The sequence below is a fragment of the Dipteris shenzhenensis genome, chromosome 29, assembly GCF_047967505.1.
Source record: "Dipteris shenzhenensis isolate YYH24624 ecotype China chromosome 29, Dip_SZ_1.0, whole genome shotgun sequence".
In the NCBI taxonomy this organism is placed as follows: Eukaryota; Viridiplantae; Streptophyta; class Polypodiopsida; order Gleicheniales; family Dipteridaceae; genus Dipteris; species Dipteris shenzhenensis.
The window spans coordinates 1,418,574-1,436,211 of NC_141624.1; the positions used below are offsets into that span (position 1 = coordinate 1,418,574).

General features: G+C 41.9%; 1 protein-coding gene across 2 annotated transcripts in view; it reads left to right on the forward strand.

Annotated features, from left to right (window-relative positions):
• The first annotated feature begins 1,534 nt into the window (after nt 1-1,534).
• Nucleotides 1,535-17,638, forward strand: part of LOC147882292 (uncharacterized) — a 32,695-nt gene continuing 16,591 nt past the window's right edge. For both annotated transcript variants that reach the window (XM_087400978.1, XM_087400979.1), the window contains exons 1-3: nt 1,535-2,770; nt 12,394-13,417; nt 13,711-13,917. In XM_087400978.1, coding sequence (XP_087257104.1) covers nt 2,690-2,770; nt 12,394-13,417; nt 13,711-13,917 — 1,312 coding nt within the window. In that variant the 5' untranslated portion in view covers nt 1,535-2,689. The remainder of the gene's footprint in view (nt 2,771-12,393; nt 13,418-13,710; nt 13,918-17,638) is intronic.

Sequence of the window (17,638 nt, forward strand, 5' to 3'; positions counted from 1 at the left end):
TTGAACATTGCATTGCAAGCACACAAAAGAAAGGCCCTTGTAACTTTGTTTGAACATTTCATTACAATAGACTACATGGACTGAAAGTTTGATAGTTGCAATCAAATTGCTTTCATCTATGTCGTGTGACTCTAAAAAGGCAAAAAAACTCACAAACTCGCTACAAAAAAGCTCGTCAAAATCCCACCCACAATAATTGGGATAAGCGATTGGGATTTTTATGGCACAATGATGTAGCAAGGGATCTATGTGTGGTGAACATGTGTATGAGCACGTGTACTACATACTTTGAAGAAAAGGGGATTGGAAGTAAAAGTATGCTTGCAAACAATTTCAAGAGAGAGTGAGAAATAAGGAAGAGCACCTTAAGATGGGTAACCTACCAACCAAGAGGTGGCTATAGACTATACATACATGCCTTATGTCAAGAGAAAATACAGTCTCTCCATATAACATATGATGGCTCATTTAATTGAACTTTGAATTTTTTATCGAAGGGGGGACATAGTGGCTCATTTAACTTCTAAAGTCTACACCTTTCAAACCAGAATCCCAATTTGATTAATAAGCACATGAACCCATGATTCTAAAAATCATGGATAGTCCAGTAGGAGGAGAAGGAGATGTGAGGAGAAGTTGGGTTAGACACATGAAGGGGGTCACAAAGAGGGAGAGAGCAAGTGGACAAGGGGAAGCAAGAAGGGGAGCTGACGTCTCCAATTTGCTTCTTTTATCCCTATGCCTTGCCTTGTCAATAAATTGTGGATTTTTTAGGTGAGTAGACATAACATATCATAGTGTGCTGTGAAACATTGGTCACGTCAAAGGCAGTTATAACTTAGTGGGTGCTTATTTATAAGGATTAAAGGCTATTTTGGCATGCTTACGAAGCACATGTCAACGAGAGAGAGTGGTTTGATGTGCAAGATGTTGAGCTATCCCTATCCCCAAGGTTTAAGGGTTAAGGGAGTGTGATGTTGAAGAAAGTTGGGGAAGGACCATGTGGGGTGGTTAGGCCCAAGAAAATAGTTAGGGGTTAAAAATTCGGGGACGAGAATATTTATAAGATATTCATTGGGGCACTTTACGAGCGAATCATTGGAGGCGGACAAACGCACCTGGATGCTAAGGGCCACGTGGGATTACAAATCTCACGGGGCAGAGGACGAGGCTCGGCAAAGTGGGCGGGAGGTTCGGGAATAGGCTCGGCAACGTGGAGTCTGACGTGGAGGACTTTCCGAGCCTGTCAGGTTTTCCCCGTTAGTTTCGGAGAAAAAGCCTGCCTAAAGCCGGGGCGCCACGTGGAAGCCCGTGCTTTGGGGCGGGAGCTTAATCAGGGTTAAATCCCAAACGGGGGTTACGTGAGGGCAGGACTGGCTGCAGGCGGTGAGGGGGGCGGAGGAGACGGGCGACAGCGGGTAAGCGGACAAGGAAGTGAGGGAGGGTCACCGGCGGTAGCCGGTTGTTCTGAAAGGAAAACCCCAAGGTTTATGGGTTGTGCTTTTGTTCTTCGTCTTGCTCTCTGTGTATCTTCCCAATCGTGCTCTTCAAGCTCCTGCCGATCGAATTTTCATGCTTTGCTGATTTCTTCCTCTCGATTCCTCCCCTTCCTCGCTCATTCGCACATTTCGATCCACCATTTCCCCTCGCCCAATTCTCCTCTTCTACCCTCCCCTCCCTTGATCTCGAGATATCCACAACACCCCTCTCGCCTCTCCCTTCTTCACATTCACTCCTCGCTTCGATGACCCATTGTTCCTCTTTGCCCTTTGAATTGCACTTTGGGAAAACCGCGATGCCATGGCGTCGTGGGTTATCTCTTGCATATTGACGCTAATCATCTTGATCGTGTCAGTTGGATTGTCGACGTGCATTTCGATTTGATGCGATCGGGGGAATGGGCCACAAAGTTCTGAGGCTCGAGTCACGAATTTCAAATTCGAGGATGGAGAGGGACACCGCTTACAAGGAAGAATGCTGAAGAAAGGTTGAGATCTAGCTTGATCGCACATGGAGATGCTACTGAATCTGCGCCTAGGCCTCTGTTTCTCAGCACCGATAGCTGATTATTCGGATGCTCTGGGACGACCCTCCGATGCCCGGATAGAGATGTCCGGACCCGGGTTTAGCGGGCAATTTACGAAGTGACGTAAGATCGTTTTTGGACTAACGCTTCAAGGTTTGCCAGAGAACGTTTAAGTTCTTGCAACAGTTGTGATAGCAACGAGCATAAATGCAAAAAAAATTGCAATCTTGTGCTTAGCAGGAGGATTGGTGAATCTTCTTTACATTTTGGGTGATTAATACATATGCGAGTCAGGGGATTCGATTAATACATTTACGAGATCAATCGATTTTCTGAAAATGACGAAAGTTTCTCGATGATCTGCCTGCAACTCTGGGGACTACATGATTTGGGGAAACACATAGGTTGATCTTCTCAGACCGTTTATATAATGTTTTGCAACGAGTCAAAGCGGTTCAGCTCTCTGAAGACTCACATTGACCGTTGGTCTAAGGGAACCCACCTCCAGCGGATCAACCTGAAATAAAGTTGACATGGGGCGTCCTCTGCTGGGGCTGTCTGATCCATTTGTTGAAAGTCTTGGATTGAATTTGCAAAGCATGACAAAAGGACTGGAAGTTTGGACAAAGCATTTGGGAGGTTGGTCTGTAGTACTGAATTGAAATGGAGTCGCGTGGTAGAAGTCGACGATTTGGATTTCCTGGTTATGATGGCTCTTTGCCTAAAGCTATGCGCTCATCACGGGTATGTGAAGTCTTTATTCCATTGGAAAGTTGAGTGAGGAGGTTAGAGATTCATCATTGTCTGCGTTTTGCAGACTTGGAAAGAGAGAGAGGGAGAGAGAATATTTGGACTAAATGAGAGGTATGCTTCCTTACTGCAATGTTACGGACAAAGATTTATTTCCAAGGTGTTACCCGTAAGAAAACTACCCTGAAATTTCCAAGCAGCCAGTCCCAAGTTCAAGTACAGTCTTAAAAATACAGTACAGCGTCAATACCCCTTAAAAATACATGAAGCAAGCGTTGAGCGCCTTGCCTTTACCATGTGCTCCTTCCCCTTGCTGAAAGTTGCTCTATTGTTCTGTGCCTAGGTCTGAATTGTGTCTGGCAGGGTGTTGTTTTCAGTGGACGATCCTGTGCCCAAATTCTTGATTTGTTACTCAACCATGGATCCAAAGCGCTTTGCAAAGTAGACTTTAATAAACTTTCTTTCTTTCTTTCTTTCTCCCTCCACTCAGGCATCCAACTACTAATCCAGACATCATGGGAGCTAGCAGATTATGTGTTTTCTGTCCTGAGGTCGAGCATCAATGCTTGGCCAGGGAAGATTGAAGAGCATATTCTTAGATATTGCTCTCTGGCGGTAAATTTTAGAAGACGTCTGTGAACAGCTAGGGGCAGCATACGTTATGAAACTGGTCCGGAAGAGCAGCTGTGAATAGATTCTGCTCGTGATAAGGAGACTTAATAAATCAACATAAAGCAACGTAGGAGCTTTCTTATTCCCTTTTGAACTCAGTTTGTTAGATTCCTTTGGTTCTCGAGCTGCAGTCTTAGTCTTTTGCAGTTATTTGGATTGCAGTTAATTCTCTAGTAAACTTCCATTGTTGTATCATCTCATTGAGCAGAGGTTTTTCCCAGCAGTTGAGGGCTTTTCCCTGAGATCCTTTGCAGTCTCTCCCCTTCTCTTTTGCAGTTCATTTCTTGTGGCGAGTGCTCTCTCCTTTTTGTTCAGTTTTTGCTGCACTCTCACAGTTCCATGGGCAGAACCTGTGAATAGACCACCTTATAGGCTGAGTTTTACAGAAGAAGCTGAGGCGTGAAGACAACTGGAAGAATATCTCAAGTTAGGGTAGATTCAACCCAGTTTCTCACCTTTTTCTTTGCTAGTGTCATTGAAGAAGAAGAAAGATGACACTTTTGGGTTGTGTATTGACTACTGAGGGTTGAACAATATTACTGTTAAGCACAGATATTCGATGGCAAGAATAGACGATCTGTTGGATGCACTACATTGTGTGGTAATTTTAGTAAAATAGATTTGAAATGGGTCTACCATTAGATCAGAATTTGGACTCAAGATGTGTACAAGACTGCTTTTAGGAGCAGTTCTTGGCAATGTCATTTGTGGCGGGCCTATATGGCTACTCTGTGGTGTGCATGGTTAAGCTAGAGTATATGGGTTTCATTATAAATCCTGATGGGGTTGAATGGATCCAAAGAAGGTGGCCGGAAGTTTTAGTGTGGCTAGTGCCTAAGAATGTGACAGCTTTGTTGGGATTTGTACATTTCTTCTCAAATGTTCATTACCTTGAGACAAGCTATTCTCTATGTAAATAAGAAGAAAAGTGTGGTGTGCATGGTTAAGCTAGAGTGTTTGGGTTCCATTATAACTCCTGATGGGGTCAAAATGGATCCAAAGAAGGTGGCTGCAAGTTTTAGTTTGGCTAGTACCTAAGAACGTGTCAGCTTTGTTGGGATTGTTATAGTTCTATACAAGATATATCAGAACGTATTTGATATTGTCTCTCCATTGACTAAGTTGACCTTAGACAAAGTACCTTACATTTGGGGAAAGAATTAACAAGAGAGTTTTGATATAATAAAGAGAGCAATGGCTCAAGGACTTGTGTTAAAGATTGTTGATCCCTAGAAACTTTTTTTCCTAGAGACTGATGCAAGCAGCATTGCGGTATGAGTGGCTTTATTATAAAAAGGGAGGTCTGCCCTGATAAAACTGGGGTTATAGATGACCAAGCATGAAGGGAAGGCCATACGTATGAAAGATATATCATAGAGGATGGTATGTTGAAAAGAAATGGCAAGGTAGTAGTACCTAATCGGAACAATCTCCGGCAAAGATCATCCATCAGTCCCAACTCCCATGATAGCCCATGTGTGGGACATCCAGGTGTTGAAAAGGCATGTGCTTGTAAAGCATGGTTTCATTTGGCCAAAGATGAAAAATCATATTCATGAATGTCACATGATTTTTTCGTGTTAGGTAAGTGAGGTAGAACGCGTGATTGCCTTTTAAAGCCATTCGAAATACCAGGTAGATGGAGAGCATTTCCATAGACTTTATAGTTGATCTAAGGAGGGTATGATTCTATCCTTGTGGTGGTTGATCGTCTTACTAATTCAATCGGATGAGAAAGTAAGTGTCCCGCAAGTAGCGGATTTGTTTCAACGTAACATGTTTCTCTACATGGATTACCAAAATCCATCATGTCAGATAGGGATACAAGATTTACTAGTATTTGATGCACTTAAGACTACATTGGGAATGAGTAGTGGGGATTATCTTCAAATGAATGGTTAGATGGAAAGAGTAAACTAAAACTTGGGAAGACATGTTGAGAGCAAAGTTCTTGGAACAAGTGGTTGCCATTACTAGAATCTGCCTGTAACGATAGAAAACTCTCTTCCACAGGGATGAGTCCTTTTTGAATTGAACAATGGGTTTAGGCCAACTAATCGAACTACAAGGGGAGTCTCATAAAAGGTACCTAGTGCCACGGATTATATAATCTAGATGCAGAGGATGTTGGAATTGGCTAAATCAAACATCCGCCAAGCTATGGATAGAGCTAGCACAGGCATATGCAGATGAGAAATGATCTTTTAGAGAATTTGAAACAAGCAAGAGTTTTTCGTAAGCTCGTAAGGTTTCTTCACACACTAAATCCTTAGCTACAAAACAGTGCGTGCAATAAAAAAGAATAAGCGAGGTTTCCTATTGGTTAGAATTACCACAAGGTTGCAATATGCATCCAGTGTTTCATGCGTCTTTATTAAAAGGAATTTTGCAACCACAACTGGTTCATTAATTAATGGAATTGTTATACTATAGGAACTAGAGGAAAATGCAGCATGCAAGCTAGAAAGAATCCTAGAGTGAGGAGAAATGATTGTTCGAAACCGGAATCCGTTTGCTAGATATGGCGAATATTCCCAGATTTCATCGTCGTTTGCTAGATATGGCGAATATTCCCAGATTTCATCATCGAGGACGTTGATGCTTGAAGAGGGAACGTTCCAGTTAGAGTATAGTAGACCTTGGAATGTACGTCAGTGTAAATAATTCATTCTTATGTCTTTATGAAATGAGTTTCTTAGAGCTTATGAGGATCGATTTTCAAGAGATGACTCATTCAAATTGCCTATGGAGAGAGAAGATGATCATGCCATAGACTTAGAGCCAGGAGCTTCTTCTCCATGTAGAGCCCCATATAGGATGAACACAGGATAGAAATAGAGAAGGTAGAAAAGCAAATTGAAGATCTATTGCAAAAAGGCTTGATTCGACCAAGCAGTTCTCCATTTGGAGCACCTGTATTATTGTTCAAGAAGAAGGATGGATCATATCGTATGTGTGTAGATTACTGTGCCTTGAATAAACTTACGATTAAGAACCAATATCCGATACCAAGAGTTGATGATTTATGCTTAAAGGTGCTAAAGTTGTTAGCAAATTGGATTTGAAATCTGGTTATCATCAACTTCGGATGAAAGCTGGAGATGAACATAAGACTACTTTTGCACTCTCACTGGACATTATTAGTTTTTGGTCATGCCTTTTGGCCTAAATAATGCTCCAGCCACTTTTAGTAGGCTGATGAGAAGGGTTTTGCGACCCTACTTGGGAAAATTTGTCATAGTCTTCTTTGACGACATTTTAGTTTTCAGCTAGACTGAGGAAGAGCATAAGGATCACCTTGCTAAGGTGATGGTGCTCCTAAGGAAGGATCGATCGTTCCTAAATACCAAGAAGAGTGAGTTCTTCAAGACAGAAATAGAGTATTTGGGACACATTGTGTCTGCTGAGGGAATTCGGGTTGACCCTAAAAAGGTCAAGGCCATAATTGAATGGCCAATACCCAAAAATATACATGAGCTGAGATCCTTCCTAGGAATATGTAGTTATTATTGCAGATTCATTAAGAATTTTGCACGTCTTGCTTCTCCGGGGAGAGGTTAACCAAGTAGCTTTTGAGGAGCTTAAGATAACATTGGTCACTGCACCAGTGTTAACACTTCCGGATATGAACAAAGAGTTATTTGTTGTATGTACGGATGTGAGTGGTACCTCGATTGGGGCAGTGTTGATGCAAGGAGGGCATCCCATTGCTTATGAGAGTAGAAAGTTTCAAGGGGCTGAATTGAAATACATCACGTATGATGAGGAGTTACTGGCAGTCATTTATGCTTTGAAGTTATGGAAGCATTATCTATATGGTTCTTCTTTCAAGATTAAGACTGACCACCAAAGTATCAAGCACTTGTTTTCTCAACCCATCGTTTCTTCAAGGCAAATCAAATTGCCTGAATGTATTCAATCCTTTGGGCAACCAACTATTGAATATCAGCCAGGAAAGGAGAATTTAGTAGCTAATGCTTTGAGTAGATGGCCCCAAGTTAATCACATTTCTGTGATCAAGGAGAAATCATTAGGAGCGATGGTTGAACCTTATCCTTTAGACTTCGCTGAAATTTATGGGAAGATTCAGCGTAACGCGGTTGGGGGTTTAGAGGCTTATTCTATCGTGGATGGATACTTATTGTTGGGACGTGCCATATGTGTATCCAAAACATTTCGGTATCTAGTCATGAGTGAGTTACATGCGAGTCCATATTCTAGACATAGAGGCATTAGAGGGACCATTGATAATATTGAGAGGTACTTCCATTGGCCTAAACTTCGCAAAGAAGTTTCAGCCTTCGTTCAACAATGTGACGTATGTTAGCGCATTAAATCTGTGCTGGTCTTTTGCAGCCTTTGCCTATTCCCTCTGAGAGGTGGGAACACATTACAATGGATTTTGTTTCAGGTTTCCCCAAGGTTGGTCAGTTTGAGCAGATTTTCATTGTTATAGATAGGCTGAGTTAACAGGCTCATTATATTCCCTGTAAAAAGGAGTTGCCTGCTCCTAAAACAGCAAGGTTATTCAATAGGGAAATCTTTAGGTTGTTGGGATAAGTGTGATCAAGGGCTTGCTCTAAGGTGCATGTGTGCATCTAGGGGAGTCACATGTGTGTGTGTGTGTGTTGTAGAAGCACACCTAGTGCTCTGAGGTGTCTAGTGTGTGACCTAAGTGATGATGTAAGCATGGGAGGTTCCTTTGATTTAGCCAGTCCCACTGATGTAGGGGTTGATTGCCACTGATATAGGGGAGGGGCCTACACCTACCTCTCACTCTATATAATGGAGGATGTTCCTTCATTCTAATACAATGGATTTTGCCTCACTTGAGCTCTCTCTCTTTGTGCCATGATGCATCTATTCTATCCCACACACTTCTACATTGGTATCAGAGGTGGTAGGCTTTGGAGAACTCACTTTGGTAGTGCCACCTCATCATCTTCTTCATCAGCTCCTTTTGAAGCTTTCTTCTTCCTTTCTCTTCAGAAATGGCTTAGCTCTGTTCTCTCCATCCCTTGCGTCTTTTGCCATGCCCTCTTAGTTGAAGACTCTACCCTATGGGGCGCACCTCTGGCTCAGAGCATTCCTCCAGATATGGTTGTAGTCACCCGTGCTGATCCAGATAAGAGTCGTCGACAAAACGCGCAATTCCGCCTCTGGGCTCACCTATTGCCAAAATCCTTCAAGCACAAGTTAGGCTATGCCTAGAGCTTGCTGCTGGTGAATTCTGAGGGCCAATGCTTGCTGGAGCGAGGAGAAATCAAGGAAAGAACAGTCGAAGAAGGCGCATCTCTCCCAGACAGAATGGCGCACTATTTCGCCTAAGCTTTGTGTTGAATCTACCTTGGTATTCAAGCTTTAGTTTTGCACAGAAAGCCCTCTCAAACTCTTCTTCAGTTGTGTGAATTCTGCCCTCCAAGTTGAGCTAGTATTCTGCAAAGCATTTTTGACAGTTTTTGAAAACTTGATGCTAGAGTAAATGCTAGGATGTTGTTTGAGAAATGAAGTGATGCTAAGGTACAGATCAGAGAATGCAATTTTAGATTGAAGTTGGGACTAATCTCTTGTCAAGATGCCAAGCTCTGATTGTTCTTCCAATGCTAAGCACTTGAAGAAGATTACAAGAAGGACAAAGTTCAAAGTAAAGAAGACCCCAACGAAGAAACTTTGGGAGAGGCCAACTTGGTATGATTATGCTAAACAACTAGGCTTTTTTGAGTTTATCTCTAGCAATCTACATTTGTATGGTGAGGGAGATTTCTTTCTTCAATAAGATTAGTCATTTTGTAAGAGAGTAGACATTGCCTGATAAAGGTAAGACCCTCTCATGGCTACCTATAAAATTGACAAGTTCAATGGCCAAGGCTTTCATACTTGGCAGATGAAGATAAAGTTGATGCTTATGAAAGAAAGTTTATGGGACTTAGTCAAGGCAGGAACTCAATCCTCTCAAGAAGGTGAATCAACTACAACCAAAGGTAAAGGGAAGGCCACTGACTCTACTTCTACACCTGCAGATGCAAAAGGGATAGAGAAAGCTTATGCAATAATTGCATTAGGTTTGGGAGATGATTATATACACCACATTTCAGATTTGGAATCCCCTTTCGAAGCATGGCATAAGTTAGACATATTATTTGATACTAGCTCTTATACTTCCAAATTAAATCTAAAAATAAGTTCTTTGAACTTAAACTGGAGGGAGACAATGTTGCTGCTCATGTCAATACAGGAGTCTAATGACACAACTAGCCTCAATTAACTCTCCTGTCACTGAGGATGATGCTATGGCAGTGCTCTTAATGAGTATACCTCAAGACTTTGACTATGTGGTTACTACTTTGAAGAATCTTCCTCAACCCACACTAGAGGACATCATCAGTGCTTTGCAAGAAGAGGAAAGAAAGAACACTTCAAGAATAGGCAAAATGCACACAGAAGCACTTGTAGTGAAGTTTTCAAAGAGCACGTACAAGGCATATAAACATTGTGGGAAAAACAATCATCTTAAGAAGGATTGTTATAAAATCAACCCTTGCTCTTATTGTGGCAAAAACAATCACTCAGAGAAGTTTTGCAATGAGAAAAAGAAGAGTATGATAAATCTGGCTGAAGAGAGAACTCCATCAATGAATGAGACATCAAACTTTGTGGTAGAAGACAAGGACTTTGCCTTTTGAGCAATTTGTCTTTGAATTTTTGTTTATCATCACTTGGTCAAATTTTGAGGTTCTCTGCCTGGAGTAGTACTCCAAAAAGAATGCTATGTGTTTTGTCTTTTTGTAAATCACCTTTGGTCACCATATGATGTAGGCCATGTGATATGTGTGTTTTGGTCTATCCCATTTTTGTAAACCTTGACCCTTGGGCACCTTTGCTAGCATCAAGGTCCTAGCCATAGATTTATCCTTGACCACCATGAGATGGCATGAGAAACTATGTGACTAGATGTATCCTTGACATAGCAAGAGGCAAACCCTTGAGGGGGGGTATGTTGGGATAAGTGTGATCAAGGGCTTGCTCTAAGGTGCATGTGTGCATCTAGGGGAGTCACATGTGTGTGTGTGTGTTGTAGAAGCACACCTAGTGCTATGAGGTGTCTAGTGTGTGACCTAAGTGATGATGTAAGCACAAAGGCCCCCACATGGGAGGTTCCTTTGATTTAGCCAGTCCCACTGATGTAGGGGCTGATTGCCACTGATATAGGGGAGGTGCCTACACCTACCTCTCACTCTATATAATGGAGGATGTTCCTTCATTCTAATACAATGGATTTTGCCTCACTTGAGCTCTCTCTCTTTGTGCCATGATGCATCTATTCTATCCCACACACTTCTACATAGGTTACATGGGTTACCAAAATCTATTGTACCTGATGATGATGTCCTTTTCATTAGCAACTTTTGGACAGCCCTATTAGAGAATCTTGGAACCAAACTGAAATTTACTACAGCCTTCCATCCTCAAGCAGATGGACAAAGTGAGAATGCCAATCAAACCATAATTATTTTACTTCGAGCTTATGTCCATGACCAACCTAGAAGGTGGCCATAATTCTTACCCTTGTTAGAGTTTGCTTATAATAACACTGTACATACTTCCACCAAGAAGGTCCCATTTGAAATTATGTATGGGCAATGTTTACCCACTCCAATAACATACTTGTTGGGGGAGGGAATTTTTGCTGCTAACCAGTTTGCTGAGGATATGTCATAGGTTATTGAGTAGGTAAAAGAACATATTAAGGCGGCCCAGGTTCAACAATCCAAGGCAGCCAATAAGAAAAGAGAAGAAGTTTATTACAAGGAGGATGATTGGGTTTTACTGAAGATTGATAAAAAGTACAAACATGTCAAGTTAGCACCGAAGTTTTATGGTCCATTTCAGATTTCAGCAGCTTTATATCCAAAAGAAGGATCCAAAGCGTATGAGCTGAAATTACCAGCCCATTGGCGTATGAAGAATATCTTTCATGTGAGCAATTTGAAGAGATACCATACTCCGGAACAGATTGTGTACCATAAAGAGAAGAGTACTCCTGGAAAGAAGAGACATATGTATTTACTGAAGTTTAAAAACGAGCCAGCTAGGGATGCACAATGGATGGAAGAAGAGTTCTTTATAGATTTTTTCCACAGATACTTAGATTATAAAGAGGCAATGCAATTGCAGAAGTAACAAGAGAAAGTGCACGTAAGAGGAAGAGAAGCAATAGTCCAGAAGAGGACTTCTGCTCATTCAAGCGGGAGGGAGTGTCATGACAAGAGAAATTATTATTTAGTTAATTAATAGTCATTAGAACCCTATTATTGTTAGGCGCCAATTTGATGGTGCGGTTATATGTTTGTGTTTATGATCGATCAAGCGGTGTAAATAGTACCGCCAAACTATGTAACATTGGCCAATGATTAGTAATAAAGATGTGCACACACGTGTCTAGGTCCTAGGGGCAATAGGAAAGGGAAGGGTGCATTGGAGTGCATTGAATGGTAGGTGCATGGGTCATAGGATAAGGGTAGGTGTAAATGGGAAGATGGAACTTGAGTGATCTCAAGGGACATTAATGAAAGGGTATCACCCTTCATTGTGAATCTCATGTAGCATTCTCTCTACCACATTGCATTTATCCGCCTTCTCTCTCCCACCTTGCATGTAAGTCGAAATAGAAACAAGTACTCTCACGAGGGCGCTCTTTCCCATTGGAGGGCCAATTGGTATTCAAATTCTGCATGCATTGCACACATTTGCATTCTTGAAAAGTCTGTTTCTTCACACACACACACACACACACACAGAGTCTATTAACATCCACGGGAGACCAAAGGTCTATGGGACAATAGAAAAAATCATCTAGTACATCAGCTTAGAGAGAGAGAGAGAGAGAGAGAGAGAGAGAGAGAGAGGTAATCTTTCAGTGTTCTTGTGGAATCTGGATGATGCAGGGTCGAGGTGAAGGTCAATGTGAAGCAAACAACCCTGCAACTGATGGGGGTTATTTTGAGCTGCTAGCTACGGTTGCAGGACAACTTCTGCAAGAGGAAGAAGTTGATAGACAAGAGGAAAAGGTTAAATCCAGGCAGGACGTAGCTATAAAGCAAAATCAGAATGTAATTCAGTTAGGGGATTCTCAATCGGGTCTGGCTCTGCTGGACAAGCAGAGCTGGGTTTTGCATGATAAGGATGTTGGGGCAGATTGCAAATCTTGCAAATGTGAAGCAGTGAAAGATCTATCCACAGCACAGGAAAATCTTATATGCAAATCATTGGTTACAAAAAGTTTACAGAATTCGGAGGGCTCAATGCCACAACTATTCCCTGTGGGGGAAGATACAGTAGGACCATCTGGAGATGACCTGCGGTGCTTGATTGCCAGTTCACAGAATGTGGAGGATGCTTATTCAATAAAAAGTAGCAGGGACACGAGCATACAAAACTGCACTTGGATTGAAGGTAGTTGCCAGGATATGAATTTGCAGAGGCCAAACGAATTGACTCCAGGGGTCCCAACTGAGATGGCTCTAGGAAAATTAGAGCATGGCTTCTTTGATATGCCTGGGCGTGCTGAAGCTAAGGAAGAGAGTGATATCAATTATAACCTTTTTAGGTGCTGGATCAAGAGAGAGGAAGGTAGCTGCATGGGTGCAAAGAAGTCCTCAATCCAAAATGATGAAAATCCGCCCCTTGCCAGCTCTGGTAGCAGTGAGGAAGCACTAACATGTGAAAAAACCAAATCATGCACTGACCACCCATTTGATGAGAAATTAGGAAACAGCCATAATTTAGCTCGCACAAAAGCGAGAGATGATGACGACAACTCTTCAGAATCATTTATCCTTGAGAGAATTCGCAAGAGGGCTTCAAGGGCATCTTTCTTGAAGGCTATACGAGCAAAAACCCTGCAAAAAGCGAACATACAAAGCAGAACTTTAGTGACTGGATTCAAGAGGAAACACTTTGAGCTAGATGGTAAGCAGAGGTCAGTTGTGAATGTGGCATACGTCAGAGTTGCAATTTACGTTCCATGTTCACTGGATGCATGTTCCACTTTCTCAGCTACTCTTGCATGATATTGTTTCTTCTTCTTAAAATCACAGAGAAATTTATGGCTTGCATGCTAGCTTTAAAAGGGTGGCACCCAAAAGACAATCTGAACCTTTTGGAGCAGTGCTGTTTTTGTTTATGAGGAAAGTTTACCTTAGCGGATTGGTTGCTTCCATGTGGAAAATTCTTATCAGATTGTCTCTGATTTGATTTTCCAGAAGGCACTGGTGAAAGAGGAGGTGACCTTTATGGTCATGCGATGGCTCACACTAGGCAGAGAATTCCAAGGTGGCTGCAAGCAAAAATCAAGGATTTGCAGGGTTCCATTTGTGTGACTCCCAAGTTACATGTGGACATGGATAATTTGAGCTCTTTAGACAATGTGGATGGTGGGCCACCTGCTCCATTGTCTAAGCTTCACAATGGTGAGCCTATTTCAGTGCCTTGGCAGTTGTTCTTGTCAGCACAACAAAAGGTAGGCAGGTGGTTTTTATACAGTAAAGGGGAGCTGAAAGATGCTACAAATAATATTATTACCATGAAGGGGGGTGATAAATTCCGAAGGCATCTCTCGATATGTGATTGCTCCCATTCAGTGAATTGTAAGAATTACATTCGATTAGCTTATGCTTAAGTCTGACCTTGTCTTTGAAGAAGTGATAGGAACTCAGAATATCTGTATGGGTGTACAACTAGAAATACTAAAATGAACCAACTACTAACTTTTGGTTGCTGTGATGTAAGCAAGGATATCATTTCATGCCGTCCATACTATGCGCCAAATTTGATACTTCAGAGCCTCACATATTTTTCTTGTAAATATCAAATGTCACCCTGTAGTGTGTTTAAAACTTCTCATTTCAATCAGCCCCCATTCTCATTGGCCAAAATGTTTGGCCTATTTGCTGAAAATTACCCTGATTTGATGCTTGTGGGATCCAGGTCTTCTGCATCTTTCAAACTGCCTGTTCAGTGAGAGTATGGTCACAGTACCTTAATTTCTAATGGAGCATGATACTTTACATTTTTAATTGATATCCCAAATTTGAGTCTTCATTGGTGTTTCAAGCATATTGCTGAATGCTCCCTACAATGCCATAATCATTATATACCGGTTGCTGATCCAAGTTCTTTTCAATAGATGAATGTTGAAGCATGCGTTATTGTGAAGTTCCTGCATTTTCAAGTTCAAAACCAAACTCGCTTGGAAAAAAATGCCAAACTTTTGCAACCACCTCTTTCCAACATCTGGGGACTACACCCTAGATGTAAAGTAGTGTATGAATCTGTAATGAAGGGGGAAAAGGGGGGCTAATGTAGGAGTACTTAGTGAGAGTTAGAGGGGATTGTGGAGGGGACTATATAAGTCCAATTCCCCCCCCCCTCTCTCTCACACACACACACACACACACACACACACACACACCCCCCCCCCCCCCCCCCCCGATTCCTTCATCTCCCATTCCCTTTTCATTTTTTCTCTCCATTCTGCTAGTTCTATCCCTTTCTCTAAATCAGCCCTGCCCCTTTTTATACGTTGGTATTAGAGCAAACACTTCTGCACCTTTGCTTGCTTGCTCTCCCTGTTCCCCTTGCAATGAACTCTGATGCAAAACACACAATACCCAAACAACAGACATGAAGATAGCCAGCCAAATCGCATATGTGATGCAAAGACCAACGCACAGCTAACATATCAGGCCCTCGAACAACTCTGACATCATCAAGCCCTTTTTCTGTACAGCTCTTCGTCAAGCCCCTTTCTACCCCCTTTGCCAAATGCTTTCCAGCTCGTCCACAAGTTCCACACTAACTATCTCAAGGAGGCAGCAACAAAGGTGATGCGCCACACAGTTAAAATGTGATCACCACAGAGTCGCTTTTGGCAGGTTTATCCGGGAAAGATTTCGGAATCTTGGATATGCTTCTTCTCGCTGGTGATATAGCAATTTGGAGAAAGAAGAAGCCCATGCAGCTTTATTCGGCCAGCTCGAAATGGCATCATTGGTGGACGGGCCTTGCACAGAAGATGAAAAACAAGCAACTACATGCTCCCAGCTGCCATTTTGCGAACCTAACATTTAGGTTGAATTAGGCAAGTTAACATAGAAAGGCTCCTAGCCACTGCTGCGAACCTAACCTTTAGAGTAGTCTTGTTGAACTAGGTTAGTTTAACTCCAGCTAGCTTCCCTTGGGTTAGGCTAGTTTGGGATTAGGTACAGTTAAGGTTGGGTTAGGATTGACTCGGGTTGGATTGGGTGCAGTGAATTCAGCTTGGATTAGGTTAGCTATAGTTAAGTACATTTAACTTGGGGTTGGGTAGAAAAGTCTTATTTGTCCTAACTATCCTAGTGGTCATAGATCAGGTGTCCTAATAGTCCTAACAGTCTTAGGTGACTCAGGGTCTTCCAAAAAATAAGACCCTGGAATTTTAAGGTCCTTTAGAGTCCCTTTTTCAAGACCTTTTCTGCCTAAACGGCCTAATTATCTTTGGCAAAGTTGGCCATATCAATGGCTCAGCATCATTTGATTCTTCTTGATCTCCAGCATCTTCAACAAAGTTTGCAGAGAATCCCTTCGTGGGATAGCAGTCCTTCTCGAAGTGTCCTGACTTCCCACAAAAGTGACATTTAAGATTTTCTTTCTCCTTGAAAACTGATTTCGATGACAATCCCCTAAATGTCTTCTTGGTGAAATAAGCTTCACTATGATGGTACCCTTGCTGTTGCTTTATCTTCTTTTCTTCTTTCATGAGTGATCCGACAATGTCCACTAGCTTTGGTGAGGGAACATTAGTTAGTGTTGTAAGTACCACTCTCCGTTAATGTTGCTATGTGCACATCTCCATCCATATATCCTTTGGCACCCAAACTCTTAAACTGATTGGGATGAGCGGCAAGAGATTCTCCCCTATTCAAACTCTTCTTTTAGAAACTCTTTGTCAAGATCATCATCCGGCACTTGCAGTTCGCTGATTATTTTGGATGGCAGCAGACCTCAAGAACTCCTTCAGCCCAGAATTGTCATCACCATGGAATGTGATGATGCCATGCTCTAATGCACTTCAAGATCAGGCTAGAACTGATTGCTGGGAACTCGAATCAGAAAAGAAAACTTCAAGGAGGGGAAGAAAGAGGGGAGAAGAGCACACCATGCTAGGGGCCAGAAATAAGGGCTGGTCCCCCAGGAGGGTTTTTATTCCAATGGAGAAATTTAGTACAAGATTGGCTCGTAGGGGAGCAAGAGGTCTGTCTTACAAGAGTGTATAGAAGCTTTGAATTTATAGACTGGGTAGGCAGCCTGGAAACCTTATGCTATACAAAAGCTGGCTCTTGCTTTTAGCTAGAATAGGCTGGCTTTCTTCATTATATAGGTGCTGCAATTCCTTTTTCCCTAGTGTGTCCTCATTTAGAGCTGATCGCCACTTGTACTAGTGCTTCTCCCCTTAAAACATGTGGATTTTAGCTCTCTCCAAGGCCCTGTCACAAAACAAAATGATATCTAACATGCTTCACCCATTAGAGGTTAGCTAATGTGTGCATTATAGTTCTTCAGACTAATCATAGTCCTCCCCACTATGCACATCAACAAATGCAAGCAACAAAATGTAGTTGACCAAAGTCAACTCCCTCTTTCTTGGAGTCATAACAAAATAGTTCTCCTTATTTCTTGGGATAATTACAATTCCATGACAATTTTTGTTTGAAGACTTGCAAAAAGAAGGCATAGTGAGAGTTGATCTTACCTCTTGATAATCAAGGGTAGTGTTTTGAACTCTTTACAACAATTATAGTAGTGTAGACAACCCAAATTATGGTCAAGGTTTTCAAACTCTCAAAGGGACAAAGATATGGACATGAAACCAGTGGTTGCTAACTTGAAGAAACAAGGCAACATATACAAAAAGCTATAGTTGCACGCGGAAACTAAGGGGTCAAATGCCATGTGTTGATTGAAAAAAACCAACCAGATGTCTAATTGCTATCGGAAGCTCAAGTACTTGCCATTGTTAAACTACTGGAAAATGGACAGAGACTTAGAGGGGATGGAAATCCTTGGTCCACGGCAGAAAACACAGGTAGAAAAAAGGAAGCGATGCTTCTTTGCTTGACAATATACAAGTTATCTCAGACGGAGTTAATAGGA